This window comes from Chondrus crispus, genomic scaffold (assembly GCF_000350225.1).
Source record: "Chondrus crispus Stackhouse genomic scaffold, scaffold_14, whole genome shotgun sequence".
NCBI lineage: Eukaryota > Rhodophyta > Florideophyceae > Gigartinales > Gigartinaceae > Chondrus > Chondrus crispus.
Genome location: NW_005179015.1, coordinates 178627 through 191968, shown reverse-complemented (window position 1 = coordinate 191968; position 13342 = coordinate 178627). Strand labels below are relative to the sequence as shown.

The following is a 13342-nucleotide window of genomic DNA, read 5'->3' as shown; positions in this document are numbered from 1 at the left end:
AACGGATCGGTCGCAACCAGATTCCGATGGAGCCAAAACTGAGAAAAGCATCACTGGTGCACCAACACAAAAGCCCGATGGCAAATGACGTCACGTTGCGGATCGCAATCCTACAAGGTGGGACCAACTCAAGATTAAGGGAAATTAGGATAGGGAAATAAAGGAAAATTGGTAAGGAAAAAGGGGACCCCCGAGCGCAAAGGATAAAGTAATCTGTAGTTAAAGGAAATGTCGTGTAAAAGACGGACTTCAACCAAGGCGATATCAGACTCTGGCAACTCGTGTTACCTTTACTGACTTCGTCGTCAGAGGGTTAAGGTATATATCGCCCCGCCGGAGCCACTACAGTAGCTCGCGGCGCTAGATCCTAGATCTAATCTAATGTCAGCAAAATTAATGCCAACTAATTAACTAAATAAAATAAAATAATTAAAAATTAAAACTGTGCAATTATTCACACGTGTGTCCCCCAACCCGGACCACTTTTCATATCCAAATATTTTCCTTTCTTTTCACCCCCTTTTCAGGTGCGCATTGCACTACACCTACCTTGTTCCGGTCTATACCTTGCTTGAGGGATACCGTCTCGGTTTCGACCTTCAGTTTCCTCCTGTTCCTGTAGCCAAGCTGAATCGATGTCTGTGAACATCTGCTGAAAGTCAGCAGGTTCGCTTGCTATCGCTTGTGATACAGAATTTCTAGCCCATTCATGGCCAACAACAGCACGGTACAAGTACTCTACGTTGTTCTCTTCAGAGCAATGGTTGGGAGGGCCTTGCTGGGCAAATTTGGTGATCGTTTCACGGAGTTCTCCCAAGGCCGCAGTGACTGAGCGTGACTGAGCAGGACCGTTCGCGCATGATGGCAGTTAGGCGTAGACCTTGGAGGTATTTCCGCACACAATTCTGCCGGGTAATGCTGTTGAATTCCGTTCTCATCTTAACGCAAGCTTCAGCAAAAGTGGGTACCGGCTTACTAACTTTGAGACGATAGAGCCTTCGGGCTTCACCTTCAATATGTTGTGGAAGTATTTTAGCCGTTCTTCCTGGTTCAGCTCATATTCATTAGCAGAGTCAAGGTAAAGATTAATAGCTTCATTAAGATCTTCACCTAACTTAACAGTAAATTTGTCGTCACTTCTAAAGCGTAAGGAAATGCTATGAGCAATCCTTCTCATCTCATTGTCCTGATGAGATGACGCGGAAGACGCATGACCGTTGTCCGGAGCTTGGAGATGGCAGCTCCGCGAACGGAGCCTGCCATTGCTCCTGCCGACGTTTCGGCTACCGACGCGGCTGTCGCACTGCTCGCAACAGCGTCGTGTGCTTTCTTCTTGTCAGCTTTCGAATCGTATAAGGTGGCAGGTAGTCCCATAATTATACGATTACTTCCCTCTTGTTGTGAGTAATCTAGTCCATTAATAACTAAATAACCTCAGAGAATACGGTAGAGCGTGCTGGGGCCTCGTATATTTTCCTGATCATAAAGAACCTCAATGGGTAAGTCTTGGCGTAAGCGTGTGATTAAAACTTCACTGGGGGCTTGAGGGTCCGTGGAGAGATGCATGAGGATGGTCGCTCTAGCATTGATTTGAGGGGGGAAATGGGAGTATAGTTGGTCAACTGGGTGCGAAGGGAATGGACTAACGTCATTATTGGCGAGTTTTGGGTTTTGTATTACTTGATTACTGTTGGAAAGGGAATGAAGCGAATTAGTTTTGGAGGTACTTCACCTTGCGCCTATGTGTTCGACTAAGACGGTAGACGTCAAGGTTGTGTTTGGTGGGAAAGAAGTCGTCACACGTGGTACACTTGTAGGTAGTGCTCTCCTGACTTCCGACCTTCTTCTGATGCGGACGACTTCCCCCGTGCTGACTCCTTTAGGCCAATGATTGATTCTCTAAGCCGCAAGGCGTGCAATGGAATGTCGGAGACTTTCGACTTTTCTTCTGTCGTTGACGAAGTGTGTCGGAGGCGATTCGATGTAGAAGATGGTTGACCTTGTCGTCAACAACCGGAGGAGCCTTCCAACTAGACGCGGGTGCGGGCGTTATCTCGTCCTCGTCGTCGGTGGCAGCTTCGACTTTGCCGCAGCTGGCTTCTTCTGCTTCGTCTTCTATGTAGCGGCTCCTTTTTCGGCCGTCTTCAGCTCTCCTAATGTACCACTCCTAATCTGCTTTTTGTATGGTCCGTTCCAGTTCTGGATCATACGGGCCTGGGGTTTTCAAGGGCATTTAAGAGTAGAAAGGCTTGGAGTTTTGAGCGGATTTTAGGCGACGGAGTACCGCAAAAAAGGGTCGACAAAACAAAATCAAATTTGAAGAGGATGCTTTAGTCAGCAAAGGGGGGTTTCAGATCAGGGATGTGTTCCAAGGATCAAGTTCGAAAGCTTGTCAGGAAAGCCAGCTACGTTGTTCTAGTCGCCCGAAGTTCTTCTAGTCGACAAAAGCTTGTTTTTTGAAAATATCCTCTGCGAAATTGCTTCTTCGAAGGTCTCCAAGACTTACTATTTATTTATTAGAAAGAGTTTTTTGAATGTTCCAAAAAAGGTATCTCACATGCCGAAATTATAGTTTAAATAATAAAGTATATTTAAGAAATGAAGGAGTGACACTTTTAGAAATCTAAATTAATGGACAAGTAAATAAATACTTGGGGTATTACACTCTGCACGTCCAACTAATGGCTGCGACAATACAGAGTGTAATGCACTCCGGTTCCTCTTCTGCGGAGTCTAGACTGTGGGAAAAGGTCCGATGAAATTACACGTGTTGTTAGTGTAGGACCGATTGGGGACAGTTAAATGTCCTGTTGGCCATTTCGTAATGACCCGGTGCGGGGTCTGGTCGCGGACCGGTAGGGCCGGTTGATGCTGAGCGGTTGTGCAGGTTGAGTTGTTTTGGTTGTAAGGTGGATGGTTATCATCGTCAAGTTTACAAATATGTTGGGTCTTATATACTAGCCCTTCTTATCAGTTACTGAGAGGCGCCGTGGTTACGATATTCAACAGGAAATAGGTATGATTCTACAATAGATAACTTAGAAAATGGCATGCTACTAAATTTTATCAGAAAAAACGACACATACTGTAAAGATAAATCTTTTTTGCAGTTTGTGAGTCTTCTCGGCATGGATGTGGTAACAGCACAGGAATTGGCGCGAAATCGAAGAAACGAAAGTGATTTCCGATGTGTACATGTATCTGCACAAACCCCCCTCGAATCCCAGAACTCAAACGGTCAACATGTCTCGTTGATCCCACAACACCTCTATCTTCCCAATGAATTCCGAAAACGCTTCTGACGCCCTCTGGATGTTGGCTGATGCCGCCATCGACCGTGAGGAGGACCTAGCAAACTACCCCACAGCTGCTATATTATCAGATAGCGACGAAGACAACGATTCCGATGCTCCGATATTCGAGATGTTCTACCAGCAAGGAGATTTGTCTTCGGTTATGAAGATGACCAACTTCGATGTTGATCAGTTCGTGACGCTCTACGACATGATCCAAGAACCCGTGGTGACAATTTGGAATGTTGGAGGTGGGAGACGGTCTTTGCACAAACCCAAGGACGTGTTTTTGATGTTTCTTAGTGCTATGAAACACGGCGGTGTAGCATAAACACCCTAACGTCGAGGGGGTGTATGAACAGTCCTGCTAGACCCTCATCGGAGAAGGGAAGCAACCCATTCTCCGATAACGGAACCGGAACTGGGCAAGCCCGGGTAGCAGTAGTAGAGCGGGTACGGTCGGGGACGTGCGCACGCGCGGGCCGATCTACACCTCGACGCCCCGGCGCAGCGCTGGGTGACGTACAAGCGTTGACGGGCGGAGGCCGATCTAGGCTCGCTGGCGTGCTTGCGTGTCCCCTGCCCGCTCGGCTCCTAAATAGATATGGGCTAGTGGGAACCCGTTCTAGAATAAGCGAGGCGAGCTTGACCAGAGGCATGGGATCTGGACAAGCTCGTGCTTGTCCTCCCCCGTCGCCGTCGGTCCGCTCACGTGTTTAATGTACATGTTAGTCTAACATACTACAGTACAGTACGTACTGTACTATAGTGCTACTGTGGTCGGCTACAGTAGTGGGTGCGGGTCGCGCGTACTGTAGGGCTGTCAGCATTCGGTGCTGACACCACGCGCGCTCGTATGCGTCGTACTGTAGAGCTCGGGCTCTACAGTAGCTGATGTAATCTAAATCTAGTCGCAGGGGGTTATACTACAGGCGGTAGCTGGGACTTTTTGGCTAAAATGTTCCAGATATCAGCCTCGTCCTTTGAGCGGCTTGTGATGAAGTTTACGGTGACCATCGGTGATGTTTTATTTGATACGCTCGTCGTCAAGGCCGAAAAGAAGTACTCCATACAACGCCTAATGCGAAACAAGACGGTTTTCAAGAGCTTCTCTTTTGCTCGTTATGCCACAGATGTCACGTTCCAGCAGTGCAATAGACCCACTGGGACATTGGCTGAGGGAAGGAAATATTTTTCAGGGAAGCATCATCTCTATGGATTGAAACTGGAAGTATCGGTATTGCCAAATGGGCAAGCCGTTCTATGTAGTGCGCATTATCCAGGTGCAGTATCCGATATAGAGATCATGCACAAGATGTTGGAATTTCATGAACGCGCTTTCACGAAGCGTCTAAATGATTCAAACATTGCGGACTTTGGACCTGGGAAGGAGCGACATGGAGGGAAGTGGGCAGTACTGACCGACAAAGGCTACCAAGGAGCTATGGAATTTTGCCGTGCCATTCATCCTACGAGGAAACCGCGCAATGGTCACCTCATTATGGCGCAAGAAGAAGTGAACCGGCAGAATTCGCCGGATAGGATCATTGTCGAGAACGTTTTTGGACGCCTGTGCACCCTTTGGGGATTGATTGCAACGAAGTACCGCTGGTCACACGACAACTACGATTTATTTGCGTCTGTCGCTGTGGCGTTGACGAACTTCCACATGGCGGCTTAGCCGTTGCGGGAAGGGGATGGAGATGCCTATCGTCGTTCAAAGAACCGGCAGTACACCCGTGGCACGGATGCGTCTCGACGGAGAGCAGCTATACAGAAGCGCTATCGTCAGCGCCAAAATGATCGCCTAAGTATGCCCCTGCGGGCCCGTTACCGGGTCCTTGACCTCAATTCCTCCTACTAGCCTATCGAGTCAACATACATGTGTACTGTAAGTTTGGTACTGCAACACATTTTGCCTTCTCTACTTCGATAAATTCCGCCTTTTCCTTCACCATGATTTTTATTAAGGCGCTCTGAACTTCATACAATACCACAAAGAAAGAGGTGTGACGGTCGTATGATAAGGTGACACCCCCTCAAGATGGACAGAAATGAGCGATGCACAACCTCGAGAAAGATTTCGGCTGTTCTGTGACCGAAAGCATCATACATATATTCAAAATTAATTTTGCTATGCCTTAATATTTTGCCTCTCACCGCTACCTTTGCCGTGCGTTTGAAGAAAACCTCCTCCACGCCCCCTTTATCCGTCTTTTTCTAAGCCGTGACGCACCGCCCGGAGTATTAGTTTCATCCAACAACGATGTGACCATTTCCTGTTTCACTAAATCTTTTTGGGAAAAGGGTATCTTTTAAATATCTACTGAATCTTTTCATTGGAGGGTGGATCCGTACACAAACTGTACGTTAATCAACAATAATTTAATCTATTATTGAAGGCTATTGTTTATACGCAACGGTTGGGTAGTTGTCGACGTACCTGGTAACTGTCTGCAAGACCTACTACTCTACAAGTAGCAACTATCTGCCTATTTCTTAGTAAAACCCCTGTTTTCTACTCCAATGTGCCCGTAAGTACCTTTAAGAGGCATTTATGCTATTACAAGTAATCATAGCCATATGGTGGCGGTAAATCTGTCACATGTTAACAATGGAGAAAGTATTTTCTCCCTGACTACAGTATTGTTGTAGCCAATCTGAATAATTCACATGAAGGCCGGCCGCCGTCACGGGAGTTGACAGCGGCCCGGATGATACAGCAGCGACCGTGGACCCGGTTCCAGCCGCCGCAACGATGAGCGGCGGCAATGGCTGCGGGAGTAACGGTGAGTCGGTCATTTCGAGTTGGCCAGTAGCGCTCGGTCCGACCTACGGAGAAGGCGAGCGGTGGCGAACGGGGCGTGGGTGAGAAGGGGGGAAAAAAGGATAACACGAGGCACTCCAGACGGCTCTGGTTTGGTTCGGAGTGAAAGGGGGAGATTATGCTCTGCAAACGCAGGGTGACCGCGGACGGTCGCTCTTAAGGGGGAGCCCTGTACTATAACCCCCCCTGGAGGCTCTAATTTAGATTAGATCACGATGAGATCAGCTACTGTAGAGCCCGAGCTCTACAGTGCCTCAGCCCGCCCGACACATGTGTACTCCACGTGTACGGGCGCGCGCCCATCCACGTGTACGACACGAGTACTGACAGCTCCGAGGGCTGACAGCGTTACAGTGCAGGCCGACCTGCACTACTGTAGTGCTATGATAGGTTCCAATGTATGTTTAAATATAAGCGGCCCGACGGCGGAGGGAAGCGACAAGCACGGACTTTTCAAGGATCCTCCACCTCGGTCCTGCCCGCCTAATTTAGGGACTTTTCGAGACCGTCGCAGTACCTTAGACGAAACCGCGTGCGGGTTGAGGACGCGCGCAGCACGCCCACGAGCCGGATCCGCCTCCGCCCGTCCGTAGTTGATCGTAAACGAGTACCGCTCCTGGCCGCCGAGGCGTCGATGCGCTCACGCGTACGCCCGTCTTCCCCGATCCCGCTCTACCACCGCAACCTCGAGCCTGTGCTCAGTTCCGTGAGTGGGCCGTGTTTCTCCGTGTTCTCGACCGGCAGGGTCTCCACTGAACTGTCGTTATTCACCACCTCGCCGTCGGGGTGATTATACAGTACTACAAATCATTGCCGTAATGGTCCGCCGTTAGATTGTGTTTCTGCCAGGCTTGATGGGTGGGCTCTATCGCCTTGCACGTTGAACACATGGCCCCACTTCGCGGGGAAGCCCGAGGGGTGAGATCGATAGTTGGGCCGTGATCCAGTTCCTGGCTCTCCAGCCCCGCAATAAAATCTGATTCGTATTAAGTACTGTGGTCGACGGTGCGGTAGAATTATCTGATAAATTCGTTTCCTTTGAACGCGGGGGCGGTTGGGTCTCCACACGTGTCACAGATGTAACTTCTGTGACTTCAGCGTCTTTGGCCGTACTGCCAAGTTCCGGCCTCCACACTGTAATACAAAATAAAATTGCATAAAAATTGCAGTTGAAAATCGAGCTAGCGGGGCTGCCAATTTTCATGTGGCTTGTGGACACGCGGACAGGTTTTGTGAGAATAGGTCCGATGACCAAAATAGTGTGGTTAGTGAAGGGTCCGACTGGGACCGGAAAAAGGTCCTGTTGGGCCTTTTCTTTGTGACCCGTTGGGGGGTAAGGTTTGGACCGAGGTGGTCCGGTGGTGATGAGCCTGGTGCTGCTGGTAGGTTCGAGTTTTGGTTGTGGACAAGCCAGTTATCCCTGTGGTAACTTTTCTGACACCTTTCGTTTCAAATCTCGAATCGTTAAAGGATCGATAGGCCACGCTTTCGCGTTTTCCTCCCTTTGCCTGCGAGCGGCGCGATTCGACGCGGGGCGCGCGGCTCTGTCGGAAGGAACTCGCGGCGCGGCGCTCCGACTTCCGGTTCCGAAGAGAAGCGTTTCTGGGACTTGCTCGGCTACAGTACGGACTCGCGCGGCCGCGCTTCTTTCCCTGTTTTCTTGGGTCTGAAGAACGCTAGCGTTTGAGACTACTGGCCACCACTTTCAAGAGGGACCTTCCGCTGCGTTTGCTGGCTTCGCCGGTCTTCGGCGCAAACGCTTTCACCTCGGAAACCCGCGCGCTCAAGCTTCTTTCTGTTTCCGCCGTCTTCCTCCGCAAGGAAGTTGACGAAGAAAATGGACAAGACTGTGGGCGCTTCGGGCGACACGCCTCCACGCGATCCGCGCGTGTCGAGGCGACTCCCGCTTGTGGCCATGCTGGCCAATGACGGGGACGTCCCGACCTCCACGCAAGAGCGCCCTGGCGCTCCAAATTCTGATCGAGCGCCCATTGGCCGGACGCAATCCAAATCGGCCAAATTCAACTCTACGAAAGGGCACCACGGCGCCCCAGCTTCTGGTCGCGCGCTCACTGGTCGGGCGCCCTCCAAATTCAAGGACACTGCTCTGCAGGCTTCAAGCCCCTCTCAGTCAGACTCCACGGCCTCCGCAGATTGCGAGAGCTCGTCTGGGTCTGAACGGTCTTCACCATCAGCCAAAGAAAGAGGCGGACCTCCGGAATCCCCCAAGTCGCTGACCTCCTCCGGGTTCCTGAGTACGTCGGAAGCCCCACAGCCTTCCTTCAGGCCGAGCTCTGAGGCCTCCAGCTCCAGCCCAGCCCCTTGTCACCAGACCCTCGACCTCCTCCAACCCCCTCCCGTACGCCGGGCTCCGCGGGCCCAAACGCTCTGAGACGAAATTAACACTTAGCCCGCGGTTCCGAAGTCCGGCGCAGCGCGAAACGCACTATCGCCTCGAACAGCCACGCGACACTCCGCCGACAGGCGGACGACTATCACAAGAAACTGGAACACTATGTGTCGACCCTCCGGTCCACATTGATTGAAGCGGGAATGACGGTCCCTCCGCGGCCCCTTCCCCTCTCTACTCACTCCAAGCCCTATCGTGCGCGGGCTCTCTTCCCAGAAACACGTGTGGCAGGCGCTCCGGCGCGGGCTCCGACCACAGCTGGTAGATCGAAGAAGGCGGGGGTTCTGTCCCCCAACTTAGCAGCCTCAGGGACGAGGGCTCCAAACACCCCTGGGAAGAAGGTGGCGCGGGCTCCGACCACCACCTTAGCAGCAGGAGAGACGAGGGCTCCGACCATCTCTCCGAAGGAACCGACGCGGGCTCCGACCACCGGGCCAGAAGAAACTACCGAGGCTGCGGCTCCGTCCACTACCTCGAAGGGGTTGGCGCGGGCTCTGACCACCAACCCAGAGGCCCCTATACCTCCCCCTCTCCGCCAACCTCGCCTATCGTGGGCTGAGGTGGCGAAGAAGCCGGCCGCTACGGCACTACTGGCTTCGCTTCAGACCCGTCTACAACAGACCCGCCTGGCGCTGAAGGCTTTCTCAAGCCCCAGCAAACAGCCAATTCCTGAGGCAGTCTACTTCGGCGGCGTCCCGCGGGGGCCAATTGGGGCCCTGCGCAGAGCGCTTCGTCTGTCGCTACCAAAGTGGGTGATTATTGGGATCTCCTTCATAGGCAATACGGCCCTGGAGATCCTTTTGCAACAAGCAACTCGTCGACCGCCTCATCGCGACAATGAAGTTGCTAATGTTTCAACACTTGGAACGATACAACCCTCGGGGAACTCTACGGACCACTGGGTCCAACGAACGGGCAACTACCCACCGACGTTCTTGTCACCGTCGATGGACATGGTGTGCGGAGAACTCTCGTTTCCCCGGGGCTACTACATGGTACCAGACCAACGCCAAGGCCCTCGAAACCTTGGATCCTACCCTCGCACCCGCTCCCTCAGATTCCGACTCGGACTCGGGCTCGGAGACGAACGCGGACCGAGCCCAGAGTGCTAGAAGGGAACCGGGTCCCACTCCGACCCGGGCAGCCCCAGCTCCATCTATTGCTAAATCACCAGCTCTGCGCCCAGGGGGCCCTCAGGAATGAGGTTCTCCCTCTGGAACATCAGGGGCTGGACCACTGCAAAGACCCCAGCGGTCCTCTCCCTCACAAAGGCACCATCGATTACCTGCCTAACGGATATCTGGCAACCCCGGTCTCTCGCCCTCCCAGACGGGGTCGTGATGCACTCTGCTCACGGTCATCGCCCGGTAGGAGCTCGCCGCCACGCTGGTGGAGTCTGTATGCTTTTCACTAGCACAGAATTCACCGAAACGGCCAATATCACCCACCGGCACATTCAACTACTTGTGGGTCGGCACCGGGGCCTCACGCTTATTGGGGCGTACCTCAAACCAAGGGCCCCAGAAGCTGAGGTCCACAAGCTGTTGTTCCACATGACACGCCTAGCCCGCGGGATGACCCTCATCATGGGAGACTTCAACGCGCGTCACCGGCTATGGGATACCTATACCACAAAACAAGGCTGACTCTTGTCGCAATGGGCCTTTCAGCTGAACTTCACAGTTGCCACCCCTGCGAAAGCCACTTGCTACCCTCTACGACATGGTTCCAGTACGGTGGACCTGTTCCTTGGGCGCGGCATATCCTTTGGCACACCGCAGCTGACGCAGGGCCACTGGGCCACTCTCTCGGACCATCGGCCCATATCTGTCCTCGTCTACTGGGAAACCCCACCACGCCTCTCCAAGGCGGTCCCCTCCTCTATACTCGCCAACCTGGATATCCGAAAAAAGGTCTGGGCCTCCTATCTGCAACGGCTCCCAGGCTGCAGCAGCAACCTCTCTGCCTGTGCTACTCCGGAATCTCTGGAATATGAAACCACCAAGCTAGTCAAAACGTTCCTCGAACCTTGGCTAGCACACTTCGCCCAGAAACCAGCACGCTTCCGCCCTGGTTGGACCTATGCGACGGACTGTTTGGCAAAGCTACGCTCTAAACTACTCCAAACTCCGCTAACCCCGGACTTTAAGGCGGAAATCCACAAGTTGGATAAAGCTATCCGGAGGAAAGTTCGCAAGAGACGCCGCGAGCTGCGAACCTGCCATCTGGACACGGTGAACGAAGGTCCACTGACCCACACGGTGGACGTCATGACCGCAATCAGGAGACTCCGCAGTGACCCGCGGACAATAGAGGCGTTGGACCCGGACGGATTTGCTCAGTTTATCCAGTCCCGCCAACCCTTGCTGGACACTAGCCCTCGTCCCACGACCTTTGAGTTACCTCCTCAATTCGAGAGCAAACTCCGGTCTGCAATCGCCCAGATGGCTCGCAACAAGGCCCCAGGTCCGGACTGGATCTCCGCCGAAATGCTCAAGCTGGACATTCCTAGGGCAGCAAATTCTATTGCAGCCCTTTGGTCACAGGTCGGCCAATTGGCCTACGTCCCCAAGCTCCTTCGATCGGGACTGGTCGTTCCACTATTCAAAAAAGGAGAAGCAAGCGATCCTCTAAACTATAGACCGATCACGCTGCTATCGGTCATCCGGAAGGCCATCTCCAAGGCAATTGGGTTAATCTTTATGGAAACAAATAGCTTCCATTCTAGGCAACTCGGGTTCCTCTCTGGTTCTAACACGGAAACGGCCATCGCAATGGCAGCCGAATCCCTCCACAGTGGCTTTAATTGTGGTGTGGTGTTGGACCTCAAATCTGCATATGACTTGGTCCCTCGGGACCGCCTACTACAACTATGCAGAAACGGGTTGGATCCGACAATGTGTGCCATGATCCAAGCCTTACTACACAGGACGGCGATCACAACACAAGGACAACTCGGCACAGCCACAGCCAACGTGGTCTTGGGCGTGCCTCAAGGGGACACCTTCAGTCCATGGCTCTTCAACCTATTCCTAGACCCCCTCTTACTGCAACTTAATGCATATGCGGAAACGCGGGTGATTGGGTTCACAGACGACGTTGTAGGACTAACGCGATCCTGGCCGCAGATGGTCCGACTACTCACCACAGCAGACACCTGGGCCGCAGCCAACGGCATGGAATGGAATGCCACAAAGAGCCTCGTGGTCTCCCAAGCCCCACCGCCACTAGAGCTCTGGATAAACGGCAAGCGTATGGAGCACCAATCTACGGTCTCCTACCTCGGGGTGTCAATTTCTAACTCCGGGGTAACGCCCCATAGACTCATTGAGCGGCTCCAAAATGCTAGGTGGGCCGCTCACAAGATGATCCGGGAAACAAGAACGATTCATCTAACGTACCTTCAAAAGAGGACCTTCGCCCAAACGTTTATCAACTCGTTGGTGACGTATGTGTTATATACACAACCGTTTACAATGGAAGTGGACGACGCCGCTATGGCCCTGGAAGAGCTACTTATTAGGTGGATCCTGCGCGTTCGCACACAGGGAACCTACCGCTTTGGAGTTGGAAGAGCACTGCTCCAACTCCCGCGGCTTCGGACAATTCGCCAAGTCCAAGCTGTGAAGCTCCTACTCGCACTTAGAGTTAAGGAACTTAGCGTAAACGCAGCCCCTGCTCAAACGGAAGCGCTCACGGCCCTTCCGCTATTACAGGAGCTGCAACAAAAGACTGGACTGAACCAGGCTGGTTCAGCTCCTCAGGCTCAGGCACTTGGAAAATGGTTCATTCAGGACCTTCTCAACAAAGACCTGAAAGCTTTTAATGAAATGGGGAAACGGAAAGTACCAACAACAGGGAACCATTCTGTGGTCCCACTACTTCGGGCAAATCATTTGTCCAGAGCCGCGCAGCACATCGGGGTCCTTTGGTACATGAGTGCCTTGGTCCCAAGTGTGCACACGCGCCCCTTCTTCGACGAGCTCAAGCGCTACTTGGAAATGGATAATTGGACAGCTGCTGATATCCCACACGTGGGCACGTGTGTGGAATTGGTCGCAAACAAATGGGCGGCTACTAAGTAGCCCCCTACTGTTTTATTTCAACTTTCAGACACATTCAGAGACTTGGAATTATTCAAAGACATTCAGACACTCAGTAGGGGGCTCGGAGCCGTCCAATCACCCGGTATCGCCCTTGGCTTCCTCCTGAAATAGAAGTACTGACAACTCGCGCCACGTGAAGGCGGACGAAATGCAAGTCAAACCAACTGGTGTGCACCAGTTGGCCGGCATTATGAGACTTTAGTCACAAAGCATTAGTAGTTATTTTTAGATTTCTGTGGACTCTGTTGCCCCAAGAGGGAAAGTGAGCCACGTAAAGCAATGTAAGGGATGCAACGGCCAAAGCCGCTGCATCCCTTACATCTTATCACCATCTTTCGGGTCCCAGCGCAACTGCTCTGGGTCGGTCTTAAGATCAACGATCTTATGCCGCCCCAAACTGCTCGTTTTTACACTCGTTTTCACTTCGCCCACGGGCTTGCACCCTCCGACTCGCACCCGCGCTAGACTCCTTGGCCCGTGTTTCAAGACGGGTCGTATCGCGTCGTCACTCCGCTGTCCTCACCTCTAAAAGGGAGCCCTCATTCCCCAGGGGTTTGTCGGTGCCCGGTTCTAAAGTTTACAAAGCGGCCAGCTCTTATATACTACTCTAGTTGTGGATATTATCTGCTCTTTTCCACCTAAAATCCCCGTTTTCTACTCAAAGTGGCCCGTAAGTATCTTTAAGAGGGCCTTTTTGCCATCACAA

General features: G+C 52.4%; 1 protein-coding gene across 1 annotated transcript; it reads left to right on the top strand.

Moving 5' to 3' along the window:
• Positions 1–12924: 12924 nt before the first annotated feature.
• On the top strand, positions 12925–13101 carry CHC_T00002469001 (hypothetical protein). Its single transcript, XM_005713726.1, has one exon. It carries the CDS (start codon positions 12925–12927, stop codon positions 13099–13101), a length of 177 nt encoding a protein of 58 aa, XP_005713783.1.
• The last annotated feature ends 241 nt before the right edge of the window (positions 13102–13342 follow it).